A 27,506-nucleotide genomic window follows, 5' to 3' on the forward strand; every position below is an offset into this window, starting at 1 on the left:
CTGCAAATTCAGCCTTAGAAGGCCTCTTCGATGCGTGGCGAAGGTAGCGGTGTATCAAGGGGGGTGGCTTTGATGATATGGGGATGGTGGGAGGTGGTAGTCCTGGGGATGAATAAAATTCCCTTGGAGGTGAGGGTTCGAGTGATCGGTAGCACGAAGGAGCTTCAGCTTCAAAAGAGAGGAAAGAACAAAGGAGCTCGTATTGTCGAACCTGTCCATTCCACGCAACCGCATGCCAGATCGGCCGTGACATCAGCGGCATCTACTGCCACCCACAGGTGCTGGAACGGAGACCTGGTTGGACCCTGAAGCTTCTCCACAATGCATCCGTGGATCAATCCATAGATCTAGGGAATGGCCCCTGACGCTATTTTGCCAGTGCCAGCGACTGCACCTGCACGTCGATCTGTACTATCTGTACTCGGTCATGACGCCGGTGCCGGTAAGACAGGTGAGACGAGAGGGCAGTGCTAATTACGGACTGATGGAAATATCATCAGTGATAGTAGAAGCATAGATAGTAGTTACATACAAACATAGAGCAGAAGTAAACCGAAGGAGATCAGAGTCCACTTGTTCTGGAAGCGTCGCGGGTGGAGCTGGTGGGTCCGACACTGAGGCACGAAATGACGCTGAACTGGACATGTAGCTACTCGCTATGTGGCTATCCAAGTACTCTCACGGAGAGAAGCCAGACGGTACCTAGATGTATTGTAATGGAGATGATGTACAAGGTTCGGCAAGTCCAGGTCATCCGCCCGCTCAGCTGAGGTGGACAGTCTCACGTATCCACCAACACAGCCCTGCCAGGCATCACAGTCTTTCCCCGATCTGGTGTGGCGTCTAGCTGACCGTCATCAACTCATCCACTCGCTTTTCTTTCTTGCCATCTCCTCATCTCTTACAAAATGGGTGTAAGTATTCGATCAATCACTTTCATCATTTGTACCCCGCTGGATGCAGAATATCTGATCCGCCACTCATCATCTCACTAGTTCGCCTCGAAACTTGCTGCTGCACAGAGCCAGAACCCGAACCAGACACAGAATCAAACCATGGCAAATACAGGCGGCTTCTACCAAGGAGCACCTCCCGCAGGATACACTGGAGGTCCTCCGACTGCCCTGCGGCCTGGTGGATCCGTAAGTCACCTGTTGACCTTGCGACGTCATGGCGGGACAATTTGTTGACTCGATCTTTCTGCAGCAACAGCCACAAGCGCAGTACCAGGCTTATCCAGGATCCCCTCCTCCCCAGGGATCGGTAAGCTACCCTTCGTGATATCTTTTTTGCTTCGTGGTCTTTGTCTTGTTTTTATTCTATCCCTTTGAGTTACCCCTCCACCGGTTCCCTCGGTCTTCCCCTCCACCGGCGTCAGACGACAACCTTGGAACCATGTCGGGCCCCTACCACAACCAGGGCTATCCTCAGTACGGCGGCTCATCTGCTCAACCCTACCAGTCCTACAATACTCCCCCTCCGGGTGCTGCTCCCTACAATAGGCCCCCTCCGCAGCAACCGCCTTACCCCGCATCGTCTCAGCAGGGCTATGCACGTCCTGCCCCGCCACCGCCGCAGGGTCAGCCCTACGGATCTTCACAATCGGCTTATTCTGGACAACAGCCATCTCAGTCCCCGTACCCGGGACAGCAGTCCCAGCCTCCATACCCCGGGCAACAGGCCCCGTATCCTGGACAGCAGGCTCCCTACCCCGGACAGCAGCCGCCTCAGTCCCCGTATCCCGGACAGCAACCGCCCTATGTACATATGAACCCTATATACCCCTGTTCTATGTTATGCATTGCTTCGTGATCTGACAAAAGAGAGAAGCCGAATGTCTGCTAACGGAAAATAGGGCCAGGCGCCCTACCCGCCCCAGGGTCCTCAATATCCCGGCGGACAGGGACGTCCTGGACCTTCTCCAGGACCACCTGGTGGCCGGCCACCCCAGGCCGCCCCCGTCACTCCTCAGCAAGTCAACGCATATCGCCAGTTGTTGGTTAGCACTATCCAAGAGAGGAACCTTCAGAGCTTCTACCCGCCGGAGAGACTGGAGCAACTCGTACAATCCCTCGCCAATGATGCACCCGGGAAACTTGCCAGGCTGACCAATGAATGGTCTGTGCCCATGGAGGTGGCCACCGATGTGATGAAGCTGGCCCTGTTTGACGTGATTCTCTACGTGGACGACAGCGGGTCGATCGAGTTTGAAGAAAAGGGACTTCGCAAGGATCAACTGAGACAAATTCTGGGCATCGTGGCCACTGCCGCGTCGACTTTCGACCAGGATGGTATCTCGGTGCGATTCATGAACAACATGGAGCGCGGTGATGGAATTCGTAGTGCGGCGGATGTCGACATGCTGGTCTCCCGCGTGCGGTTCGCAGGGTTGACTCCCCTGGGCACCGGCTTGAAAGACAAGGTCATCGACCCCATGGTCGTAGGCCCGGCTCGTGCCAACCGCCTCGACAAGCCCGTGTTGGTGATCACTATCACGGACGGACAGCCTGCCGGCGAGCCCCACGGTGCTTTGCGCGATGTGATTCAACACGCCGTAAACGAGGTCTCGCGAACTCGGTATGGCCGCGGTGCTGTTTCCTTCCAGTTCACCCAGGTTGGCAATGACCAGCGCGCGCGTGAATTCCTGTCGGACTTGGACGAGGATCCGCAGATTGGACAGCTGATTGACTGCACCTCGAGTATGTTGCACGATCCGTGAAGCTTCCATCTAAGTCATGCTAACCACTCGATAGACTTCGAGGTTGAGCAGGATGAGATGTCCCGGGCTGAGCCACCAGTGTATTTGACACGCGAGCTTTGGGTAAGTTTTCATGCTGACTTGTGATACGTAGAGGTGAACTGATTATCTCCGCAGTGCGCGAAGCTCATGCTCGGCGCCATCGATTCGTCTTACGATACCAAGGACGAGAAGGCAGCCGGACGGTCCAGTGGACCACCACCTCCGCCGGGTGGCTACGGTGGATATGGTCAAGCACCGCCGGGTCAAGGCCCGCCTGGAGGATATAACGCACCGCCATCTGGATACGCCCCACAGCCCGGCTACCAGGCCCAAGCCCCTCAGCAACCGCCCTACCAAGGCAGTAGCCGCGGCCCTGAATATGGCCAGGCACCGTATGGATATGGCGCACCCTCGCCACAACCACCCGCCGGTGGACCAGGCTATCCGCCCTATGGAGGCCATGGACAGGCGCCACCACGTCGCTACTAGGAAGTGACGTCAAATGCCCTTTTGTCTCCGGTTCCTAGCGAGTGACTTTGACTTTTTAACCTTTTCAACGTTTTTACCGCTCTCCACATTTATCATGTTCTCCATACTCGGGACGATAGATTGAACGGATGGGATGGCGATTAGTAACAAATAGTTAGGCGAACATACATGTTGAACCGTCCCCGCGCTAAACTTAATATTGCCCAAAACGGAGATCTCGCCGCTAGAGGTCCCGGACCCCCACTGCCCAGACCGAGAACAGGTATTTGCACTGCGAGTTCGCTTACGCCAAGGGCTGCCTAGTTTAGTCGGGAATAGTCGTAGAAGTACATTGTGCACAGTGTGTACTGTAGACCGTGTCGAACGAGTAGGTATTGTCCCTAATAGGGTTGCCACCGAACTGACATGGAAATCTGGCCACGCCGACCGTGGAATACAGCCGGTTGGCCAATGGTTGTTGATGCCCTGTTCACAGCCCTCCTGTCAAAAGAGGGCTGTGAACAGGGCCACCCATGGATGCGGCAGTATTTATAAACGTTCCTCAAATTCGACCGTGGCTGAGTGCCGTCGCAACCAGGCAGGGGCCCCGTCCGGTGGATGCAACCATCCAACTCAACCCCCCGTTGCGCGTTGAGTCTCCACACCCCATATCCACGAGCCTGGACACTGTTCTGCCGGGCCTGCGATGGTGGAGATCCATTTTCCTCTCCTCTGGCTCTTCGTCAATTCTTAACTTAATTCTGCTGCCTTTTTGCCTCTCGCTTCACCGTTTCGGGTGTCTTCCCGTTTCCGGTCCTCGCCTCTACGCTAACAACTTTGTTCTTTGCACCTTTGAGACGGGCGACTTTGCGACTGCTGCGATATTATCTTCTCTTCACATTCGCTCTACTCCGCATCTTCAGAGTCGTGCCCCTCATTTCTTGTCCCTTGCGTCGGACGTATTCTCGTTTGCGATCTTCTGCAGCATTCGTTTGACCGAAGAACTCGCCCGCTGGACCGTGTGGTGAACGATAAAGGAGGCATGGTCTTTATCCAGTGTCTTTTTAATCGATCGCTTCGATTATAGGAAACAAAGGGAAGTCAATCACAGATCTCTGGAAGAACAGTGATCGATCGGGTGCCCCGCAGGCACGATCCGAAGCATTTAGCATTTTCCGCAATGTCCAACCACGAGTCCTCCTCCGATAGCAACCCTCCGGAGCAGCATGAGGTCGCGGCCAGTCCTTCTCTCGTCTCGTCGCGCACCTTATCGGACTCCGGGCGGCGCACCTCCCAATATAACCATGTGCGCTTTTCAACAGACCTCGAACGAGTCCCTGTCGAAGAACCGCGACAGGCGGACTGGGACCGACGCCCAAGCTCGCGTGGCCTGACAATCGACACGGCGCTGGCGCCTCCAACTGTCCGATCGCCTCCTCGCTCTCCCATCTCCCCTCTTTCCCCCGGTGCTGCCCCCGGGGCCACCCCCGGGGCCACACTCTCTCCGCACTCCCCGACCTCCCCAACGAGCCCGGAATCTGGGCGTTCGCGCTCACGAAACCGTGGCTATTCCCTCCGCAGATCGATCTTCAACAGGAATATCCAGCCAACTTCGGAAACCGATATCGCTGGTGCCGAGCTGGGTGAGGCCAAGGGGCCGAGCCCCGTTCCCGAGGATGGCCCAGCCCCGGTGGCCACTGAGCCCGGTGCTATCGATGAAAAGCACGAGCTGATCGTTGCGCAGACCGCAACTGTTGGATCTACCTTGAAAGAAAGCTCGACGTACCCTTCTTCCGACCCTTCAGAGCGCACCTGCAAGGACCACTACACATCTGTTGCGCAGGACGAATGGCTGAAGAGGAAGGCTGCCACGGCGGTGATTTTCTCCCGACTCGAGGCGGTCATGACCGCAATGCAAAAGTTCATCTTGCGCATTAAAGACATCCCACCAACTCAGGACGGACGCCATATCGATTTGAACCCGTCGTTGGTTGAGACATTTGTTGACGAGCGCACCGGGAAGGTTTACATTGGAAATTGGATTCGGTCCAGCCGCTATAGCTTCTGGAGCTTCTTCCCCCGGCAGCTATTTGCGCAGTTCACCAAACTGGCGAACTTTTACTTCCTGGTTGTTGCGATTCTGCAAATGATTCCCGGCCTGAGTACCACGGGAACTTATACGACTCTGGTTCCACTCTTGATTTTCGTCGGTATCTCCATGGGCAAGGAAGGTTTTGATGACTGGCGCCGGTATCGTTTGGATAAGGAAGAAAACAATCGATTTGCCTGGGTGCTTCGATCCGAGGCTGGTGGTGTCCAAGATTGGGTGGAGATCAAGTGGCTGGATATCCGGGTCGGAGATGTCATCAAGCTTAAGCGAGATCAGCCAGTTCCGGCTGATTTCGCTTTGCTGCATGCAAACGGTCCCAACGGCGTTGCCTATATCGAGACTATGGCTCTGGATGGTGAGACCAGCCTCAAGAACAAGCAGCCGTGCCAGCCAGTTTCGAAGGTTTGCTCTACAGTTGAGGACATCACCAGCAACTCACTTCATTTTGTTGTAGAGGACCCGAACATGGATCTCTACAAGTTTGATGGCCATGTTACTGTCAACGCCCAGGAGAAGCTGCCATTGACCAATAACGAGATCGTTTACCGAGGAAGTATTCTGCGGAACACCGACGAAGCCATCGGCATGGTTATTTACACCGGCGAAGAATGCAAGATTCGCATGAACGCCAACAAGAATCCTCGCATCAAGAAGCCGACTTTGCAATCAAAGGTTAATCGCGTCGTTATGCTGATTGTGGCTCTGGTGGTTATTCTGGCTGTCATCTGCACGGTTTGCTACAAGTTCTGGTCCGAGAACGTGGAACGTTACTCCTGGTACCTGACGGACGCGAGCGTGCAATACGGTCCAATCTTCACCTCTTTCCTCATCATGTTCAATACCATGATACCCATTTCGCTGTATGTCAGCATGGAGATTGTGAAGGTTGTCCAGATGTTCCTGCTCAACGACATCGACATGTACGATCCCGAAACCGACACCCCTCTCGAGGCTCGCACCTCCACCATCAACGAAGAGCTGGGCCAAGTGAGCTACATCTTTTCCGATAAGACCGGTACCCTGACGAACAACTCGATGCGTTTCCGAAAGATGAGCGTTGCTGGTACAGCGTGGTTGCACGATCTGGATCTTCAGGAAGAAGCTGCCCGTGACGGTGACCACACGAAGCTCATCCACAAGAAGCGTAACCTCAAGGGAAAGAAAGCTGTGGGCCGCAAGTCAACTGCGTCCGAGGCGCGCATGCAATCCGGTCCTCGGCCTTCCAATATCTCTGCTGGCCTCGAAGCGATGCGCCACCTCCGCCATTCGCCTTACAGGACCACCGACATGCTTGAGTACATCCAGCGCAAGCCGTACACAATCTTCGCGCGAAAGGCAAAACTGTTCATCATGTCCATCGCTCTCTGCCATACTTGTATTCCAGAGGAGGATGCGAATGGCAACGTCTCCTTCCAAGCTGCCTCACCAGACGAGCTTGCCCTGATTCTCGCGGCCCAGGAACTCGGATACTTGGTTATTGACCGCCAAGTGAACACTTTGACGATTCGTACCTACCCCAATGGCCCGGAAGAGGCTTCCCAAGATGAAGTTTACGAAGTTATGGACGTGATTGAATTCTCCAGTGCGCGCAAGCGCATGTCGGTTGTGGTGCGCATGCCTGATCAGCGTATCTGTGTCTTCTGTAAGGGTGCCGATACTACTCTTATGCGTCTGCTTAAGAAGGCCGATTTGGCGCATGAGAAGGCTATTGAGATTGAGCGCCATGCCAGCAAGCGCAAGGCCGCAGAAGCGAATCAGGTCATTCGTCGCAACAGCGAGTACCACAGCCGCAAGGACAGTGGTGTTCGCAACAGCTTGAGTCGGCCCAGTTTCAACCGTCGACGCTCCTCCGTTTCTGGTCAGCATGCGTCGGCTTTGCGAGAAAGTATTGATGTCTGGCTGCGCGACCGTGAGACGGATGGTGGCATTCTCGACCGACGACCTGATAGCGAATATTACAGCCCACGCCCGTCTGCACAAATGGGACGGAACTCGGCGGCTATCTCCGACTCGGGTAGCTCTACCAATGGCGAGGAAGAGGAGGATCTGGTCGAAGAGGCCCTTGTCGTGAACGAGGCCGCTGTCTTCGAGCGATGCTTCCAGCACCTGAATGACTTTGCTACCGATGGATTACGCACCTTGCTCTATGGCCACCGCTTCCTGGACGAGGCTACGTACAAATCCTGGAAGGCTGCCTACCACGAGGCGTCTACCAGTATCCTTGACCGTCAGCAGAAGATCGAGCAGGTTGGCGAGGAGATTGAGCAGCAGCTCGAGCTGACTGGTGCGACTGCTATTGAGGACAAGTTGCAAAAGGGTGTCCCGGAGGCTATTGACAAGTTGCGTCGTGCCAATATCAAGCTGTGGATGTTGACTGGTGACAAGCGTGAGACCGCCATCAATGTCGGCCACTCCTGCCGACTGGTGAAGGACTACTCGACATTGACCATTCTGGATCATGAGAATGGTGACGTCGAGCAGACTATTATCCAGTTGACTTCCGATATCAGTCGCAACCGCGTGGCCCATTCTGTTGTGGTTGTTGATGGCCAGACTCTGTCAAAGATCGAGGCGGATGAGATTGTGATGAAGCGATTCTTCCAACTCGCCATTCGTGTCGACTCTGTCATCTGCTGTCGTGCCAGCCCGAAGCAAAAGGCTTTCCTGGTAAAGTCTATTCGCACACACCTGGATGACGCCATTACTCTTGCAATTGGTGATGGTGCCAATGACATCGCGATGATCCAGGAGGCGCACGTTGGTATCGGTATCACCGGTAAGGAGGGTCTTCAGGCGGCGCGTATCTCGGACTACTCGATTGCGCAGTTCCGCTTCCTGCTCAAATTACTGCTCGTTCACGGAAGGTGGAACTACATGCGCGCATGCAAATACACACTCGGCACATTCTGGAAGGAAATGCTGTTCTACCTCACCCAGGCGCTGTACCAGCATTGGAACGGCTACACCGGAACCAGTCTGTACGAGCCATGGAGCTTGAGTATGTTCAATACTCTCTTCACCTCGCTTGCTGTCATCTTCCTGGGTATCTTTACCAAGGACCTCGCCGCATCGACTTTACTGGCCGTGCCTGAGCTCTACTCCCGGGGCCAGCGACATGGTGGCTTCAATATCCGCTTGTGGCTGGGCTGGACCTTTATGGCAGCCTGTGAAGCTGTGATCATCTTCTTCACCATGTACGGTCTATTCGGCATGTGTCAGATCAACCCAAGTGGCGTCGACACATTCTCCCTCGGCCTCCTTACCTTTACCGCCTGTGTTGTGGTCATCAATTTCAAACTACAAGTCCTAGAAGTCCACAACAAGACCTACCTCTCCTTGATCGTGACCATCATTTCCGTCGGCGGCTGGTTCCTATGGAACATGATCCTCTCCGAGCGCTACACCATGAGTTCTGGTAAGGGCATCTACGACGTGCCCGACAACTTCCTCCACCACGTCGGCGACAATCTCCTCTTCTGGGTCGTCCTCCTCATCGCCGTCGCGGCAGTCCTCCTCTTCGAACTCACAGTCAGCACCCTCCGCGCCCTCTTCTTCCCCACAGACGTGGACATCTTCCAAGAGTTCGAGCAGGACCTCGATATTCGCAAGCGTTTCGAAGAAGCAGCTGCCCCGGAGCTCCAGCAAGGTTGGGCCCACGGAAAAAAGAAGTCCAGCTTCGAAAACGCCCGCGAGAATGCCGAGTTGGATGCCCGCGAGCGCCAGGTCCAAGAACTCTTATCCCGGCCTCGCGTCATGACCGAGTCCAAGTCCAAGCCTGTCACCCAGGAGATCGAGGTGGAAGGCTACTCCAGCGCCAGTGCCAGTGCCAGCATGATCCACGTTGGAAGCAATGTGATCGATTCTGTCACCCCCATCGCTGACTCGGAACCCATCTCACCGGGTGAATCCTGTGTGCGTCGCCGCTCAGTCGAAATTCACGAACTATTCAGCAAAGGCTTCGGTACCATCCGCAAGGGTCAGCTGAAATGACTCATGTGTAAATCATTTGTATATACGAGCGGTTGCTCCTCTTTCCCTTATTTTCTCCTCTTTCCCTTATTTTCTCCTCTTTCCCTTATTTTCTCCTCTTTCCCTTATTTTCTCATCGCGTCATTCCCTCATAGCGTGTTTTTGTCCTTGTTTCTGCCTGAGCTAAACGGCGTTGGTGCTGTTTATCGTTCCCTTTTTTATCGTGCATAGTCGAGACAGACTTAGATACCCCGTCCATCTACGTCTGGTTGTTTCCTTTTGCTAGTGGTTTTGGGATGACTCCCGGTACATATCATACTCCTACTACCTCATCATGAAGTCCTAAGCATATCTTTTATTTCTTTCCACGTATCCAGAGCAGAGTAGAGAGCGGACGTAGCATACATGAGAGGAGAGAGAGTCAACATAATACAAACCCCAACCCTCCACCCTCAAACCATCAGACCTGATTAAACAGGAACATCAAACGGCCACATAGCCCTAACCTCCCTCTCCCCGATCCTCTCCTCCCCCTCCTCAAGCTCCGCATTCATAAACTCGTTCAAAGCCTTCCCATAAAGATCTTTGTGAACCTCCTGCATAACATCCCAATTCTCCTCAATCAACCACCCATCAACCTCCACGTTCAAAGTAGTACACAACACCTCCTTCAACCCAACCACCGCTTTCATCTCCTCATACTCCTTCTCATGCACCTTGATCTCCTCCCCACTCGGCTCCGGATACGGACACGTCCCATTGAACCCAAGACCCTTCCAATCCTTCCTCAATTCAACAAGTTCATGGTGTAGACTCGGTATTCCCCGCGACCACGTATCCGCACACACCCAGTAGAGACGGAAGATGTTCTCATGCATGTCTCTCGGCTCGTTCAGCCTCGGTATATCCCGAATAGCGTCCCGAAATGCCTCCGCGCACAATTCGTCTCTTCCTCGCTCCGCATCCTCCTCTTCCGCATGGATCCGCTTTTCAAGTACCGCTCCGTTGGGAACGGGTCTCCCTGCTGCGCGATGCGCGAAATCAGGCGTCGCGCTCGCATACCGGAATGCGGGTTCGATGGCAGCTCCGTTCCAGTCGAGGATGGCTGTTACCACGGATGGGTCTGAGTCTGAGATGAGGATGTTGCGTTTTTGTACGTCTGGTAGGAGTGTTGGTGTGCTTTGGGGTTTGAGTTGTGGATCTTGGGATATGGCGTGTAGGACGCCTCGGGCGGCTTCGAGCAGTTTTATGTGTTGGATGATAGAGCCTTGGTAGGTTGGTTGCGGGGTTAGGTCTGGGTCTGGTGTTCTTGGTGGAAGGAGGGCGAGGCCGGCGTTGATTTGTGCGTTGGCGTATGCTAGCATGTCAGGCACTGTAGGAGTTAAGACTGGCTCGGTTTGGTTGGGGGTTGAGGGCATACATGGTTCTGGAGTAGGAGATCCATGATGGTGGTAGAATTTGGTTGTTCCACACTCCCAGTATCGCTCTCCGCAATGAGGTCCGATGCAGAATTTGTCGTCGAGGGCGTGGGTTGGGTACGTTAATGTATTGGCGAAGTAGATGCTTCCGTACATGGGAAAGTCCAATGCAACTACTTCCTTGAGTATTTGGTAAATGTTCTCTATGCATTTTACTCTCTGGTCATCTGTCATGTCGGGCCATTTCCAGTAGAGGTTTGTACCAGGTGCGTGCTCTGAGATGATGTACTCGCTCCCGATGTTGTTGGAGGCATCGGCGCTCCAGTCGAGTATTTTTGGTATTGGGATATTTGTTTTTTGTTGAACTGAACAATGTTAGTTCCACGGTTATGGGACTTTTTTACCGATGTAGACTGACGGTATCTGATTGTAGCCACTTCGGAGGCAGTGGTTAGACTGGGCGGACCCGCGACTTTGAATGGGAGTCGCGCTATAGTGCAATTACCGTTATCGAGAGTGAAGGTGAACACTCGGTGGTTGCTGCCTTCTATCTTCTCGCAGTTCGTAATGGACTTGGCATCTGATAGCGCCAGGACTTTCTCGCTCAATTCGTTGAAGTCGAAGTTGATGTACCGGAGCCGGCGCTGAACGTTGTCTTTTAGGAGCCAGCGGGCGCCTGTATAATTGTAGGGGTCGAAATCTAGGACTTTTTCTGTGTCGGATACATTTCCAGGGCGAGGCGCAAGGTTGGGCTGACTGTTGTGCGTTGCGGAGCCTGTACATGCTTCCGTTGAGTAAGAAATCCTGTGCCATGCTGTCTTAAGTTGTGATATTTGCCCCCAAGAGCGTTGACCTAAGCGGAAAAGGCCGAATCGGCGCACGGGTATCATTGTATCTTTACCAGAACCTGTAGATGGCTACGCCGTTCCAAACCAGGGGGTGGAGGACGCGTCTGCCAAGAATGGTCGATATTGGAATACGCCAGGGTACTTTTTCAATACGTTTCAGGAATTAACCACAAGGGGCATTTGGACATCAGGATAAGGCTTTGTTGATGGGGGACTGACCGGAAGGAAGGGAGGTTGAATTAGACAGGGGTCTAACCGAGCTGGGGCCAATTGCAGGGATTTAAAGGAACAACATCAACATCCACCATATAGCATAGATTGCTACAACAGATACGACGCATGACAAGCGAATCAATAATACGGGCGAAAATATGGGTAAGGTTTTCGTAAAGGCTTGAGTCAACCCTTAAGCGGGCATTATTCCATATTCAATTCATGTATATACATTTGTTATTGCTCGGTCATTTCGGGACTGTCCATCGACCTATTTTGCATTAGTTTCCCCAAAGTCAAGCCAGTCATGCCATACATACTAATGTCCAATGTTTACAGCAGACCGATAACGATGTCACCATAGAGCTGAGCGTCGAGGTCAAGTCGGACCTTGGCGTGCAGATTGAGGTGGATCTTGATCTTCAGACTCTCCTTGCCCTCCGTGTCACCCAGGGTCTCGCCAGGGATCGTAAGGCCAGAGGAAGGCTGGGTGGCAATACCGCCACCCTTGTTTCCGAAGATGCTGTGCTCCTCATCGGGTCGGTTGCCCTTACGGCCTCCCTTTGGCAGAGAGTCGGTCATGGCGGTAGTACTAGGCGGAGGAGAGTTAGTGAAGGCTTGAGGATCAGGAGATGGCGTGCGTTTGGGTAGATTCGGATTTGGGGGTGGCCGCGGCTTGTTCTTGGTCTTCCTTTTGGACATTGGTAAAGAGTGCGAGGCAAAGTAGAAGAACCAAGTTACCGTGGGCAGGTCAAAATGGGGGATGAGGAACTGGAGGATGCTGAGATACCTGTCGGCCATTGTGTAATTTGTTTTGTGTCGCTGGAGTGGTTTATGAAGAGTGAGGAGGAGGGGGAAAATAAGCAAGAGAAGGGTTTGGAGGGATTTCGACAGTGAGCTATTTCAAGTTTCCCTTCGGCAGTGATGGGAGCTGGAACGAGTTCAGCGATCTGCAAGCGCTGGGTCCTGGAATGGACCGTCCGTGTGTTTATCAAGCTCGTTTTGTTTAGTTGCAGAAAAGTGATGCAGCTCGTGGGGATAAAAGTGGACTTCATCCACTCGGGTTGAACTGTATCCACTGCCATCTCCCCGGTGCTAAAACTGGAAAGCTCGGTATTTATCTGTTACACGCTGGCGCCCACTACAGTATAACTATTCCTCAAATTACACACCCGAGATCGTACCTGCGCCCATTCCATCACGATGGTACTGGGTGTCGTCATGATGGCGACCATGCTACCGACCATGATCGGTCTAAACGAGGCCACGCAGGGGAGCCGCCAGCACGAGGAAGACCGAGTGAACAACGCGCGCAAGTCGCGCACCCATCTCGTGGCCACAGTGTCGTTAACTCAGGGCACGCAGGGGCAGCGGGAGCAGGTTCATAATGCCATGGTGCAAGTGGGTCGGGACGGAAAGGTAAGTTCATGCAGCGAGTTTCGGAAGTTTGACTTCTGTGCTAATGTGCTGCAGCTCTATATCACCAAGCAGCCCGCTTCCACCATGGTCCCCTACAATGGCGGATTCTACTCACACCCAGACTTCCCGCCCAGTAATACATCTGGGTTGGTGACCGTCAGTGGCGAGGAGACTCCGACTCTCCGCTGGGTGTTTCTGGATAAAAACACGCATGAGCTGCGCTGGGGCGGCCGTCCCGATAGTGAGGGCCACGTATGTGGGCCTTTTGACTGGTCCAAAGACGAGACGTACGTGACATTGGATGGTTGGGAAGGATGGCTCGCCGTGCGACTACCGGACGATGAGACCCACGATCGGACAAACCACGAGCTGGGGATCGACGATGGGCGCGAGGTGTGGCGATTGTATTTTGATCAAAATGATGATGGAGCTGATCTGCCACCCGGTGCTCAGGGGCTGGAAGTTCGACTGAAACGAGTGACGGCAGAGTCATGATGACGAGGTAATATTACATGTGGAGATGTGACATGATAGTCATCGTTCCGGTTTGCTGTATGCAGTATAGAATTTGACATGTACATCCTACTTCATTTCTCTCGTGGGTGATCATCGGCACAAATTTGCCCGACATCGTCAAGGCGTGTACTGTACCGCTAGGCCGATCGCACTAGATATTGGACGAACAGTGGATCGAACTAATAGCCTGCGATCCCCACTGGGTGCGCTAAGACCCAATTATCCGGCATCCGATCTGAGGCAGTTCGCGAGTGGTTTGCCGAGCTCCACCGGGCTTCCTTGCTGTTACCATGTGGAGCTCAACACGGACTGCTTCCCCGCTGTTCGCTCATGCCGAATTTTACGCTGCCAGCTCGTCACCCTGGGTCCCGGGTCCTGGGTCCTGCCGTGGGGTCGGATGCATGTCACTATCTACTGTTGTGAATACTGTAGTTGAGGGTCGGACCCGAACTGCCGTGCCAAGGTTCGCATTCCGCGGCCCGCGACTTTCCCGCAAATTCTAGCTTTGGTCAAAGCGTAGTGTTCTCCATTACTGGTGGAGCTGAACAGGATTGTTCACTTCCATCTCCTCACGGTGGCGTAGCTGCCGTCCCTAGATTGACTCCACTTCGGATGCAGGCTGATGTAAAATAACGCAACCTCGAGCTCCATGCTGTGGGAATTATCCAATAGGAGATTTCAAGAGCTCCAGTGAGGGGTTGTGGAAATATATATCCCCGCTTTCTTTGACTGCTGGGCTGGAATCGTCCGTGGCGGTACGCATTGGTACTTTTGAAGGGCCTAGTGTACTTTACCTCACCGACATGGTCTACAACCACGCCGAGCTGCAGCCTCCGAGGTCTAGAACGAGGTTATCGTTCTAGATGAAGGTGCCCAGTTGCAGCATTCTCCATCTGTTTGCTAATGCACATTCTTGCGGTTGTTCCGCAGCTGGCATGTCTTGATCATGCAGCTACTGACCTGGAACATAGGGGACGACTTCGCAATTGAGCGATGTCCAGAACTAGATAAAAATGGTCAGCAGACTCGACAAGCAGGCCCAAACTGGTAATCAGTTGTTCCCTGTTCTGTATACGCACTATCCATGGCTCGATGCTATGCCTCCGTTTATTCGCATCGAGGGACTTGCCCTCGACCATTCTCCTTCCCAACAATCGCCTGCACCCGATTACTGGGCGTCAGGGACACGTATCAGAGACTGGAATATGCGGTAAGTGGTTCGAGAAATGAAGGAGAGCAATTATAACTGACTCCATATAAGATCTGAAGCAACTGTGACATCATGCAATTCTTCCGGTCAAGCATTGCGCAGCATAGTTGCTCTTGACCTCTCCCACCACTATAGAAGCGTCCCAAAAGAAAAACTTCACAGTGACATGGTCGAGTGTATCCGTGTACGCCAAACAGATCCGTTTGAAATTCCGAAGCAGAAATTATGCTCCTTGTATTTGAAAGTTAGAGCATCTGGGGATTAGAGTTAGACTAATCGGGTTATCACCCGAACAAACTCGACAGGCTATATCAGGCTACGCCTCAGATCTTGCCGAGGAGCTGATATTCCTTCCGGTAGTAATTACCGACGGGTTGGTCAGTACCTATTCCAGGAACTGCAGACGAGCCGATGATTCTCGCTTTAGATGATCGCGTCCACGCCATGGGTGAGTGGAACAATGGCCTGGGCTAAGCGATTGAAGTCGGCCAGGAGGTAGCATACCTTCAGCCCGCTTTTGTCCGTAACAATGGATGGACCAGCCGGTGGTGAAAAATCTCTGAACTACCAATAAGATTGAGTCTACGCACACCGAGTTCAAAGCCACATTTGTGAAGCTGGTCACCTTCATCGCTCCTTTCAACGGCAAGGGGGGAACATGAGGCACCCATGTTCCATACACTCTCCATCATCCTGTGAGGATCGCTTGGGTAGTATTTTATAGAAGTCAAGGGCGATGTTAGGGGAATTTCCTATAGTTTATTTTTAGAGCATGATCTTGGCTTGTTACCGGTCCTCAACTTGAACCCCTTGGCGAGGTGTTTGAATTTGATGAAAAGGGAAGGGCCATAGTAATAACGTTTGAAGACAAATTATTTCAATTTTTGTGCTGATCAGTATATAACCGAATATGTTTGCGACAAAGATACAATGCGAATGAACGATATACAAATTGTTCGCAGAAAGGCTCAATAATCAAATACGGTCATGAATGACGTGCCACTAGGCAACGACAACGCTCTGGTTGAGAGCCTCGAGCATGGGGAAAGGTCCGGCCTGTAATTTACGTTAGAAATCGGTGTGCAGACATTCGCGATTCGGTACTTACCCCAATGAGAGTAGCGTGAGCCACGTTGATCTGGGCAGAGCCGGTAGTGAAATCGGCCGGGACTTTCACGGAGAAGTTCTGGTAGGGAGGCAGGCTAGGCTCGTGGTACTGGGGGTCGAATTTGCCATTGTAGAGAATGGTTCCCATGACCTCGTCGGCCTGGTGGCAGGTGCCGGAGCATGAGGAAATGCCGATCGCAACGGCCATCTCGATAGATCCGGTGAGGGAGTTCTGCTAATATTAGAATCGTAACGTGAAAGGCCGGTAGAAATCAAACATACAGGACGCTGGACCTGGACAGTCACGTCACTGTCCTTCTCGACCTTCTGTCCGGCGGTGGGCAGGCCGATGTGGGCGCTCTGGGCCAGAGCGACACCGGCGAAAGCAGCGATAGCAAAGAATGACTTCATTTTGAAAGTGGAACGAACGACAAGAAATTAGAACTAGATTAAATTAAACGGGCGGATGCTGTGAATTGGAGATATCAAGCTACGGGCAATGAACTATTTATATGTAGATGATCAGGAACCAGACTCGATTTTTCGACCAGGAAGGTTTCAAAGGCGACCGTGGTCGCGCCGTGGTGATTCGCCAAGTCTCAGCAGATCTTAGCAAATCTCGGTAACTTGTCTCGGTACAAGGCCCAATCCTTATTCTTTTCTGTTCGGTGTGGACCGCCCTTGAGGGGATCCGCCAATGATACTGCAAGGCACATGTACACCGAATCCCGGTTCCAAATTAATTGATTCCCCACGCTAGGTGCTTTTTTTGGTCCCCCGGCTTCTCGGCGCGTGGTTACCGCGGCGATCCGGGTCCCTCGAAGCCGCTAAAGCTACCGCTGCCGGCCTAAAAGCTTACACTACCCGCTACTCGATCTCACCGTGTTTCACTGGATCTAGTACCCGGGGCAGTGGATTGAGGCGTAGGACACCGGTAGGCCCTTTCATGTGGCCGACAGCGCTCACTCGACCCGGCTGTGCCTATTGGCTCTGGAGGAAGCATGCACGCTACCTGCACGTATGATTGGTAAACCCATCTGGAACACGTCGTACTCCTAAGACCCGTGCATTGTCTATAAAAAAGACTGTTATTTTTAGAAAACGATATCATTGTCTGCGATTGAGAGCTCTCAAGGGTTGCCTGATCAGAGAGAGTATAGCCAAAGACCATCCAACGGCGTGGTAAGGCCCCCAAGCGGTTGAAGCAAGAATGTTGGCTCTCGTCGATCGAGATCGATCGCCGTTATATGGAACTCTCGGAAGTCACTTCAACGGCTGCATCGAGAATACGACGAGAACAAGCCCTGGAGTATAGGCGCATTCCTCTGGTGGTGGTTGTCGGTGTCGGGTATATGGTCACTAAGAGAAATTACACGAGGTTCCTGATTACCCCGATTATCCTGATTATCCTGATTATCCTGCAAGGGTTGATTACACTTAATCGACTTGACATAAATAATTTGTTCATTGAAGAGCACACATACGATACCAACTGGCTGCCCGCCGCCCTGCATCTGCGTTACTTCCATCTTCAATAATACCTAAATACATGTAACCAGCCGTTTTTAAGAACTTTCAACACCGTATTCACAGGTAGGTTGAATCCACACGCGTCTTCTCCCGCTTCAAAAACTGGGCAAAGCTTCCCAGTTCTACCCCCCAAGACTTGACCTTCTCCATATCAACAAACAATGACAGATCGCGAATCACCATCTGTGCACCGAGAAACGGGTCCTGTGATGCCCGATCCTCGATCTCCTTCTCCGACAAGAAAGTAACTTTCATATCCTTCCCAGTTGCATCCGACAGATCCCGCATCACCTTCTCAACTCCCATCATCTCCGATGTGATCTCGATTTCCATTTGATTGAACTTGTCAGAGTCCAAAACTGCCGCTGCCGCGAACTTCCCGATGTCGTTGGGATCAACCATTGGCAGCACCGTGTCCCGAGTAAAAGCGGTGGTAAATGTGCCCGTCTCGACGAGGCCTTGGTACATCCGAACGAGCGGGTCGAGGAAGTTGGACATGAAGTTGCCCGGTCGCAGAATTGTCCAGTGCTTGAATCCTGCGTTTCGGACTTCGTTTTCAATGGCTTGCTTGCCGAGAACTACCATGCCTACAGGACCGTTGGGGTTCCAGTGCCGAAGACGGGTAGGGTCCGTGGTGCCCATGGCGCTGGTGTAGATGACTTGCTGAACGCCGAGGTGTTTGGCCAGAGAAAGGACTCGTTGAGCTTGTTCAAGCTCTCTTTTGGGGTTGGTATGGTCGGGACTTAAGTTGAGGAAGAGGGTTGTGCAGCCTGTCATGTTTTTCTTTAGGCTTTCCTCGTTGTCGAAATCGCCCTCCGCGAGGGAGACCCCGAGAGAGCGGAGCTTCTGCGCGGCATCGGAGTTGATGTTTCGGGTGATGGCATGGATTTCAATGTGATGCTCGAGGAGGTTCTGAATGAGGGCACCTCCTTGGGTGCCGGTTGCACCGCAAACGAAAACTTTAGGCGAGCACATGATTGAATTGAGATCCAATAATGAATGGGTCCTAGAAAAATAGTTGATTGACCCTATTTCTCGGAGATGTTGGCATTCTTTATATCTTTCTGTGAAGCTATTCCACTATCGCCTTCCTTAGTCTTCTTACTCGGGATTGTATAAATCGCGGAACTCCGCCACTGATTGGAGGGGCCGGAAGCCAGATCCACTTTTAGCAGGCGGAATTCCGCACGCTAGCACCGAAATGGAAAGACAGGATCCACGGCCTTTTTGAATCCTGGGTAATTTTTTTGAACCTCGCTGATTTTCTCGGTCAGGCACTATGTACGATACGGGCGCTCCACCGCGCCGAAAGTCTTGCGAGACATGCAAGACGTCTAAAAGACGGTGTGACCTTGCCTTCCCGTTCTGCTCCCGGTGCGTCAGCCGGAATCTACCGTGCGTCTATCCCGGAACGCAGCCTTCAGCTTATCCCGACTTCGTGGAAGACATACCCGCGTTGTTGGCCCCGACAAATACATGGCAGGCCGACGTGCTCTCTTCGCCCTTTAATTTAGACCTAGCCCTTTGTTCACAATCAAACATCGCGCCAAATATTAGCCACATTGATGATGGACAGCCGCGATATCCTCCCCACTATCTACCCCGGAGCCAAGTGCTGGGTATACATGACGACTTGGCATCTCTCCCGAATCAATCTCTACCAAATCGCGAGTTAGTGGAGTCGAGAACAAGGCCGCTACGGCCTCTTCCTGACATTGTCGCCACCCATCTTCAATTCGCCATCGACGTTCTCAAGGAAACGCCAAGAATGATGGTTCTTCAGAATCAGACTCCCTGGTGCCATCCATCCCTCTATAAAAGAAATATGCCAAGAGCAATGCAAGGTCAGTTGAACTCTCAACCCCCTCTTTTCGGATGAATTACCTAAACATATTCCGTGCAGATGCCTACGCCTGCTGCTCACTCTACATGTCCAAAACCGAAATAAACGCCCCGGTGATAATGTCCCTCTTCGACGACCGGACACGAGACCTACTCTCATCCTCAGAACCAACAACCACCCGAGAAATCCTAGCTCGCACACATGCTCTGATTCTCTACCAAATAATGCGCCTATTCGACAGCGACATCCGCTCCCAAGCAAGAGCCGAAGCCCTCTTCACAACCCTGGAAGCCTCAGTGGTCGCCCTCATGAGAAATATCTATGTTCCAGGTCTTACGGGACCCGCCGAACTTCTCCCTTTATCAATGAATTCTATCATCGAGTTCTGGGAGTCGTGGGTTCTGCAAGAGTCCGCCAGACGAACTGTCCTCTTGACTTATTACTTTATTCAAATCTATAAACTCCTCCAGGGTAAGGTGCCTGTGCAATGTGATGGCAAGCTTGGGATTTATCAGGACCATGCATGGTATATGTCGGCGCATTTGTGGAATGCTCAGAGTGCGTTTGATTTTGCGGTTGCGTGGGCGGAACGAGAGCATTTTGTTGTGCATAATCTTGACTTTTTCTTCGGTGCTGCTCAATGCGCAGCCGGATGATGTGGACATGTTTGGTAGGATGCTTTTGGTGACAATTCTGGGGCTTGATGAAGCTAGAGCCTGGTTCCATGTTCGGGGGGCTATCTTGTAATCCTGGGATTTTAGAGTGTACTTGGGACTATGATTAAAATGAGACTCGGTGATATGAATATGAATGGCTTCTTCTTTCAGTTATCCATTTTACAATTCCTTGCGAATGTGGCATGTTTGTTGCATTTGTCCTTTTCTCCTGTCAAACCATCATGCCAATTAACGTAAGCGTGCAACTGCTAGCAAAGTCTTCGGTTTCGATAGTTGAGGACTAGAGGAGCAAGATATCAGTATAATCCGTATAGCTCGTGGCATGCACGGCGCCAAACGAAGTATGCATCCACTCACTTTTGCAAAGATAGAAGCCTGTCCAACTCCCATATTCTCTTCAATCCAGACAAGACATTTCTTCAAATAACTCCGAACAGCAGGATCCACAGCCGGGAGATTCGAAATAACATGCAGTGGATGCATAACAAGTACCCCAGATGCTGCCTTTCCGACACTTGCCAGAGGAGTTCTATTATCAATCTGATTTAGGAATCCATAAAGATTGTCCGTAAGATGATATGGGATAGAAGACAACACATCTTGAACAAGAACATCCATCTCTTGCACTTGTTTGAGTTCCGTCGTTGAGTTCCTATTGCCATTAGAGAGACTCGAAATCATCTCCGAGAGATATAGACGCGCCGCTCGATAGATATTCCAGATACCGGAAATGTAGCGATCAAAGTATATGTCCACCCGTCCCGGCCAATAGCCGACATTGTACTCAGAGGTGGTGCTGGCTTGGCCCACCTGACCGATTATATTCGGTCTGTATGTCCGATCTTGGGACTCGTCCCATTGTGCGAATTCTTGATCAAGCTCCAATGCTTCTCGCAGGAGCCAGACCTTCTCGTCACAATCTATGAGACCCTCCGTCGAGGTGACTTTAACTCGTTCTCCAATTCTCAAAAGTGCGATCAGCAGGGATTGTAGGGATTCAGTCAAAGTTTTGTGGTTGGGCATAGCGAGTACACCTTGCTCGCCATTCTGGAGGCAAGTAATTTAGTTTCAATTGGGGTCGGCAAAAATAGGGGGCATACCGTGAAACCTTTCCTGAGGCTCCCGAGCGATTTGCCATCGTGAAGAGCTTCCAAAACAGATATCGGGTGATTCTTTAACCCGAGGAGAGCGACAAGTCCACTTGCGTGTACATTGTGGAAACCATTTCTTGAATTATTCGCGATGATCATCTTTCCATCGTTAGACTAAGTGACAACCGATTTTAACGCACCACTCACTTCATAAAGTCCAAGCAACATAACGACCAGGGGATCGTCTTGTCTAGACGCCGCAGAGTGGTGCTGGAGATCAATAGCCAAAGACGCGACCAGCTCATGATTCAATTTCTCGGCCTTGGACGTTAGAACGGCGGGACGATTGAGCTTGGTGCCTTGGCTGGCAATTGCGACCATCTTGCACGCTTTCGCCAGATTGGACTGCTCGTCCAGCTGCCGCAGTCTTGGCTCTATTTCACGCAAGAAGCCATACGAAGTAGCAGGGCCCGTGGGTGTGATGCAGAACTCATGTAAGAAGGATCGAAGGTTCAAATCATCAACATCTCTCAGAGGAACCTCCTTGGAAAGAGCAATTTTGGCCAAGGTGCCAGTCCTGGGACGTCGCTCCCTGATAGGAAGAGAAAAATCTCGTGCGGCAGACCTGATCGGGAGTGCCACTTCCTTTCGGCTATCGTATTCTTGAATTGCGATTGCTTTCTTGTTTCCATAGCCGCCACAAGTCCGCCGCGTATTTACACATGTTGTGCATGACTGTATTTAATGGTTAGGATGTGAAAAAGCGTGAAGGCAATTATCTCAACAAGTCGTGTTAGACATACAGGTCGGATTTCATCACACTGAAAGATCGTTAGTCCTATCGGGCCAAAATAGAGAAAGAGTACACACCTTCTTCCTTCGCTGCTTACAGGGTTTACAGCCTTTTGAGCGGCCTAGGTAAACCATTCCAGATATCAATGATTTTTAAGCACTTTCTCTTCTTCCAGTAGCTTTGACTCGATCCACCAGCTTGAATAGGGGGGCTGCCCGCCGCGGGGCTACCCCTGGGCGGGGATTAGGTTCCGGCCCGAATTACGTGAGACTTTGCCTCTAAGTTAGGAGTTTTGCTTTTGCGAATAGAATATGAGCACCTGCAAAATCGTTCATATAGCTGACTTTGGACCTAGATGTTAGCCATTAACATGGATTCTTTGAAAGCGGAACTTGATAAGACATAGTTAAAATTCGACAGATCATCCTTATGTACAATTAAACGGCAAACGCAAGATTTTGCCTTCAGGCAGTCCCATGGGCCCGTTTATAATCTAGCCAATGATCATTCCTCGGAAACGGTGTCGCTGGTACATCCAGCCCCAAAAATTTGCATATAGGCTCCCATCCGTCTTTGATATTGTAGACCAGCAGAGACCCTTCCGGCGTAATCTCCTGGACATGTGCGTTATGCTCTCGGTACTTTTCCCGCCCGTACCGAGGGAAGTCGTTCTGCCACATGTGGAGATTATATTTATCTGCCAACGGCCTCATAGGCGTATCTCGAGGCGCATCGGGTGCACTCCAAGCATGCCACAGAGTTGCTTTGAGAGATTCAAACCATTTGTCCTCATCGCGCACTGTCAAGATCACCTTTGCGTTTGGGAACGCCTCAATCAATTCGTCAGGGAAAATAGCTGCCGGGAAATCCGCCACACCCTTTAGTTCTTGTTAGCAAAACAGGACCAGAAATCAAGTCTGCTTTAGGGCTAATTACATTGAAGCCGCCTAGAAAGGCCTCAAACTCATTTCGCCCAAAAGGAGGTCCATGGTGCTCAAATTTAGCTTCCAAGGCAGCGATCCACTGTTGTTGGTGTTTGTTCTCTCCCACATGGCGCATATGGTAGATTGGACCCTGGCCAAGTTCGGCTAAAGCATCCGCGAGGGCTGTATTTTTTGTGAGATAGAGCTCTATAACAAAAATGCACGGCTTACATTGTGTTCCAGTCCGTGGCATGCCTAGGATAAGGATTTTCAAGCCCTCTTTATCGGTAGGTTTGGCCATAGTGTAAGGTAGTCGAAGATTATTGGTGATCCCTGTCAGATTTTTTGAGATATTTATTCTCGCATCCAAAAGCAAAACGTGATTGGGATCGGGCCACCCTTTTATAGAGGGGACAATCCTAGGCCTTAAGCCAGGGTATGGAACAAGGATCGGCGGTGTTATCGGGCTGGCCGTCCCTTGTATCTCCGGTAGCACCCGTCCGCCCACCTGACTCATGGCAAGGAGGTACTATATTCTTTTGAAATGTAGCGCACTGCCCCCACGCGGGAAAAAGGCAAGCTGGCCAGCTACTAGGTTATCAGCCGGTAGCAGTTCATTTTGGACCCCCGACGGAAATCAAGCACAAATGTCACAATTCCGCAGTGACAAGTACACAGCGTTATTCCCTTCCCAGAGAACTAAACTACACCATAAAAGTGCAGCTAGTCTGAGCAGCGTAGCATTTCCGCTAATGCTTGTATCCAAAACTCACGGTTCTTGGTCTCGGACTCCGAACTATGTCGCCTTTCCACGCTAGGAACACAATGCATAGGGACGTACTCCGACTCCGACCCCTACTCCGACCTCCTGCGTGGTTTACCAGGCAAACACACCTAGATAGGCTTAGCCGTAGTAAGATTTATGCGGCAGATAAAGTGGAAACCTGGTAAATCAGGCCGGAAGGGTCGGGGTAGCCAGGGTGGGGTCGGAGTAGTACGTCCCCAATGCATATTCTTAGTCTACTTGATTGCCGGAAAATACTATAACTCTGGACGACGCTAATCCGTTTGGCTAATCCAAAGCCACCTGGCTTTTTATTTTGCCACAAAAATGAAGACAGTCATTTCTCTTTACTAGTCCCTTTTGTAGGTAAATGATCAGGGGGCTTACATGATAAAAGACGATGCGAGAGTTGACCCACTTTATTTTGGTCCCCATGGCAGGGGTTTGAGCCAACAAGCTAATCGCTAGACCCGGTCACGTGGACTTATTGTATGATCAACGTAACGTGAGGCTCAAGTCCATCCCAAGGAAGAGTCATTTGTCGGTGAGTCAGGTCGTCCCTTAAATCACGGGACAGGATTGACAACCGGTAGGTTTCGAAGCAGATCAAAGCTTAAATGCCACTGGTACGAAGCAGCATCTTGTCGATCGCAGCAGGCAGCGAAGCGGCGGAACCCGGCTGAATGCCATGGGCCCCCGGACGCTCGTGAGGCTGAGAGAATACGAGGCAAGGCGGTCAAACATGAACAAAGGTACCGGCCACTCAGTTAGAGCTGCTTGAAATTATTATAAAGCCATTGCCACTTTGCTTAGACAGTTTCAGAAAAAACCGAATTCATGCAATAAACGTCCCATCCGCCTTCGATGGATCCCTACCTCTCTCGAACTCTCCAGTCGCTGACTCGGAGCAAAATCCACGAGCTCGGAAAACAGCGCAACGCATACGAATCACGCAAAGCCGAGACACTTGCGAGCGCAGCCCAGCGCCCGGCCCTCCGCGATAGAGTTGCACACCTCCTGGCTGGGACAAAGGAGCTCGCACCGGGCGCCTGTCAAGACAACGACATTTCGAATATCGAGCACTGGGTTGAACAAGCTCGATATGACTCTTCAATTCCCGCAGAAAAGCTCGTGGGGTTTGAAACACATCTGCACAACGCTCTGGATGCTCATAGTCGAAAGCTAAATCTCGCGGATTTGTATTCGCGTCTTTTGACCGAGTGGATGACACCGCCTTCCAAGCAAAGCGCCGATGAGGCAAAGAATACTAGCGAAGAAGAGGATTTTCTAGTTGTTGACGAGCGGCAAAAGCAGAGACTCCAGCAACTATGTGATCAGTTCGAGAGAACGGTGTTCGAGCCTCATGAAACCGATCCAATTGAGACTGGCTTGTTTCTTTCCAACCTTTTTTCAACAGAAAATAGCAAGAATGCGCTGGAACGCTTGCGCAGACGTGTGCAGACGAAACTTGCGGACATTTGGGAAGAGAAAGACCCTTTCACCGTTGACTCTTTATCAGACTGCATTCGAGGGATCCAAAGAGAAGAAGTTGTAAGCGAAGAGAAACAAGAGACGTTGAAGCACTTTCTCAACAACAAGGTCGCGCTGTCTGAAATTGCCGATGTCCTCAACATGCGATATGCCGATCTGAAGAATTGGGACTGGCATGCTGGCGACGAAGGTGTGCCTGTGCTTCCTCGCCAGCAGCTCAATGGCAAATACCGAATCTGGATGGATGACGACGTTTTGGAAACCATTTTTGTGGAATACATCTGTGTCAAGCTTTGCGGCATGCTCAAGACCACTTTAAAGGATTATATCCAAGATGATTCGGGATGGAACTTTTGCCAAGGCCCGCAATTGACGGATCGTGATCGCCATCGACGACAATATTTTATTGGCAATCAAGGTTGCGGTTCTGAAAATGTTGAGTATCTCCGCAGAGAGGACTTTGTCGACACCTTTTTCCTAGCATCTATGCCCGAAGGCCAACACACATTGGCGAGTCGGGTCTGTGGTTACGATGAAGATGAAGATGGCTCAGCTCAAGGAGAAAGTTCAGCTCCAAAGAGTGTAAAACAGCAGCTCCTACGAAAGATTGTAACCGAAACATTTTTTCGCCGTCAGTTCTATGGCGAAGCCGCTGTTATCCAGTCAGATCTGCAGTGGTATGCCACGTCGATTCCCCATAGTACCGCCTACACCATCTTGGAGTTCATCGGTTTCTCGCAAGAATGGATTCAGTTCCTCCGAAAATACCTTGAAACGCCTTTGAACATGGACAAAGCTTTTGAAGGACACGAAAAGGTCGGGCCTCGCAAGCGCAAAAGAGGTATTCCGATCGCACATGCTTCGGAGAAAGTAATTGGAGAGTTAATCCTCTTCTTCATGGATCTCGCCGTCAATGAAAAGACTGGTTTGCTATTGTACCGTCTCCATGATGATATCTGGCTGTCCGGCGAGCCCGAGAAATGTGCACAAGCATGGGAGGTGATGCAAATGTTCGCCAAGATCACCGGTCTCGAATTCAACAAAAGCAAGTCTGGTTCAGCCTGTCTGGGTGACTCAGTCAGTGACAAAATCATATCCCGAATGCCTCGGGGTCCCGTCAAAATTGGCTTTTTGATGCTGGACGCAACGACGGGAGACTGGGTCATTGATCACGCTCAAGTTGATGCACACGTCCGGCAGCTCAAGACTCAGCTTGGGAATTGCGATAGTGTCATTTCATGGGTTCGTACCTGGAACAGTTGTATCGGGCGGTTTTTCAAGAACACCTTCGGTGAACCGGCTTACTGTTTTGGGCGTCCTCATATCGATGCGATTCTTGACACCTACAAAAAGATGCATCGGGTCATTTTTGAGACTGAGCATTCTCAGACGGGTTGCACTGTGACTGAGTATTTGAGAAGAAGGATTGAGTCGCAATTCGATGTATCCGACGTTCCAGACGCGTTTTTCTTTCTTCCTGAGAAGCTTGGTGGTCTGGGTTTGCGTAACCCCTTCGTCTCGATCTTCATGCTACGCGATAGTCTGACCGAGTCGCCTCACGAACTGATGGAGGAGTTTATGAAGAGCGAACGTGAGCTTTATGGGAAGGAAAAAGGGTCGTTCGAGAAGACGAGCGCAATTCAGCGACGTCGAACCTGGGAAAACATGGGAAATTACATCGAGTCCGAAGAACTTCGGGCGGCATTCTCACCAGATGAGATGGACACCTTTATGTCCTTTGATGAGTGGAGCAAGTTCCGCGAAGTCAAGAGCTCCAAATTGTTTGAATTGTACCAAACTTTCATGAATGTTCCCCGTGCAAACTATCCGAAGACAACGTTAGCTGTGGAAACTGAATTGGAGAGAGCCCGTGAAAGATTCGGTGTTGGAAACTTGGATGTAGAGACGAGTTGGACTCTTTATATGTATGCCGAGGATGTTCTGGCCAAATTTGGTGGGTTAAATCTAGTGGACAAGCAGTTCTTGCCCATGGGTGTCTTGGACATGATCAAGGAGAAGAAGGTGACGTGGCAGATGGTGCTTTAGTGTGGCATTTCAATTGACTTGGTTATTACCTACAAAGCTTTGTAGTATCTGCGATCCTACTTCTAGATCCTACTAGAAACATGTACTGTTGAAAACTATCTCGGCATAGTCTTTCGGCTTCTCCCTACTTAGCACCGGCCTATCTATTTTTTCTTTTCTTCTTTTCTAGATGTGGTCTAGGTATCTTTAAAGCATATTTCTGCAAATACCGACGAACATACGTTTAGTGGTTTTAACATGTCAAACTAACATCCCACTTTGCAAAAAGTAGCCCGTCTGTGACTTCATGTTGATGCATTGTTTCAGCCTT

The 27,506-nt window shown here is 51.3% G+C and overlaps 11 protein-coding genes across 11 annotated transcripts; 5 read left to right on the top strand and 6 right to left on the bottom strand.

Annotated features, from left to right (window-relative positions):
* Positions 1 to 908: 908 nt before the first annotated feature.
* rfeF (uncharacterized protein) lies at positions 909 to 3,229 on the top strand (the record flags this gene model as incomplete). The annotated part of the gene is made up of 7 exons (XM_058449732.1): positions 909 to 914; positions 996 to 1,142; positions 1,207 to 1,263; positions 1,462 to 1,761; positions 1,856 to 2,699; positions 2,754 to 2,821; positions 2,876 to 3,229. 7 exons carry the CDS (start codon positions 909 to 911, stop codon positions 3,227 to 3,229), a joined length of 1,776 nt encoding a protein of 591 aa, XP_058312076.1.
* A 1,159-nt stretch (positions 3,230 to 4,388) lies between these two features.
* N7498_002671 (aminophospholipid-translocating P4-type ATPase DNF3) lies at positions 4,389 to 9,308 on the top strand (the record flags this gene model as incomplete). Its single annotated transcript, XM_058449733.1, has 1 exon — positions 4,389 to 9,308. One exon carries the CDS (start codon positions 4,389 to 4,391, stop codon positions 9,306 to 9,308), a length of 4,920 nt encoding a protein of 1,639 aa, XP_058312077.1.
* A 449-nt stretch (positions 9,309 to 9,757) lies between these two features.
* Positions 9,758 to 11,518, bottom strand: N7498_002672 (uncharacterized protein; the record flags this gene model as incomplete). The annotated part of the gene is made up of 3 exons (XM_058449734.1): positions 9,758 to 11,070; positions 11,124 to 11,461; positions 11,487 to 11,518. The coding sequence occupies 3 exons, from the start codon at positions 11,516 to 11,518 to the stop codon at positions 9,758 to 9,760; spliced, it is 1,683 nt and encodes a 560-aa protein (XP_058312078.1).
* Positions 11,519 to 12,099: 581 nt separating this feature from the next.
* On the bottom strand, positions 12,100 to 12,567 carry N7498_002673 (uncharacterized protein; the record flags this gene model as incomplete). The annotated part of the gene is made up of 1 exon (XM_058449735.1): positions 12,100 to 12,567. The coding sequence occupies one exon, from the start codon at positions 12,565 to 12,567 to the stop codon at positions 12,100 to 12,102; it is 468 nt and encodes a 155-aa protein (XP_058312079.1).
* Positions 12,568 to 12,969: 402 nt separating this feature from the next.
* Positions 12,970 to 13,680, top strand: N7498_002674 (uncharacterized protein; the record flags this gene model as incomplete). The annotated part of the gene is made up of 2 exons (XM_058449736.1): positions 12,970 to 13,185; positions 13,240 to 13,680. The coding sequence occupies 2 exons, from the start codon at positions 12,970 to 12,972 to the stop codon at positions 13,678 to 13,680; spliced, it is 657 nt and encodes a 218-aa protein (XP_058312080.1).
* Positions 13,681 to 15,913: 2,233 nt separating this feature from the next.
* Positions 15,914 to 16,429, bottom strand: N7498_002675 (uncharacterized protein; the record flags this gene model as incomplete). The annotated part of the gene is made up of 3 exons (XM_058449737.1): positions 15,914 to 15,967; positions 16,020 to 16,250; positions 16,301 to 16,429. The coding sequence occupies 3 exons, from the start codon at positions 16,427 to 16,429 to the stop codon at positions 15,914 to 15,916; spliced, it is 414 nt and encodes a 137-aa protein (XP_058312081.1).
* A 1,176-nt stretch (positions 16,430 to 17,605) lies between these two features.
* On the bottom strand, positions 17,606 to 18,523 carry N7498_002676 (NmrA/HSCARG family protein; the record flags this gene model as incomplete). The annotated part of the gene is made up of 1 exon (XM_058449738.1): positions 17,606 to 18,523. One exon carries the CDS (start codon positions 18,521 to 18,523, stop codon positions 17,606 to 17,608), a length of 918 nt encoding a protein of 305 aa, XP_058312082.1.
* A 583-nt stretch (positions 18,524 to 19,106) lies between these two features.
* On the top strand, positions 19,107 to 20,047 carry N7498_002677 (uncharacterized protein; the record flags this gene model as incomplete). The annotated part of the gene is made up of 2 exons (XM_058449739.1): positions 19,107 to 19,392; positions 19,452 to 20,047. Coding segments are annotated over 2 exons (882 nt in total), but the record flags the coding sequence as incomplete, so codon positions are not given.
* A 232-nt stretch (positions 20,048 to 20,279) lies between these two features.
* Positions 20,280 to 22,086, bottom strand: N7498_002678 (Zn(II)2Cys6 transcription factor domain-containing protein; the record flags this gene model as incomplete). Its single annotated transcript, XM_058449740.1, has 6 exons — positions 20,280 to 20,348; positions 20,426 to 21,115; positions 21,169 to 21,318; positions 21,367 to 21,894; positions 21,963 to 21,980; positions 22,030 to 22,086. 6 exons carry the CDS (start codon positions 22,084 to 22,086, stop codon positions 20,280 to 20,282), a joined length of 1,512 nt encoding a protein of 503 aa, XP_058312084.1.
* A 330-nt stretch (positions 22,087 to 22,416) lies between these two features.
* N7498_002679 (sulfotransferase family protein) lies at positions 22,417 to 23,176 on the bottom strand (the record flags this gene model as incomplete). The annotated part of the gene is made up of 3 exons (XM_058449741.1): positions 22,417 to 22,830; positions 22,889 to 23,058; positions 23,107 to 23,176. The coding sequence occupies 3 exons, from the start codon at positions 23,174 to 23,176 to the stop codon at positions 22,417 to 22,419; spliced, it is 654 nt and encodes a 217-aa protein (XP_058312085.1).
* A 1,347-nt stretch (positions 23,177 to 24,523) lies between these two features.
* On the top strand, positions 24,524 to 27,196 carry N7498_002680 (reverse transcriptase; the record flags this gene model as incomplete). The annotated part of the gene is made up of 1 exon (XM_058449742.1): positions 24,524 to 27,196. The coding sequence occupies one exon, from the start codon at positions 24,524 to 24,526 to the stop codon at positions 27,194 to 27,196; it is 2,673 nt and encodes an 890-aa protein (XP_058312086.1).
* Positions 27,197 to 27,506: the final 310 nt, after the last annotated feature.

Source organism: Penicillium cinerascens (assembly GCF_028974065.1).
Source record: "Penicillium cinerascens strain IBT 15544 chromosome Unknown contig_1_segment0_segment0, whole genome shotgun sequence".
In the NCBI taxonomy this organism is placed as follows: domain Eukaryota; kingdom Fungi; phylum Ascomycota; class Eurotiomycetes; order Eurotiales; family Aspergillaceae; genus Penicillium; species Penicillium cinerascens.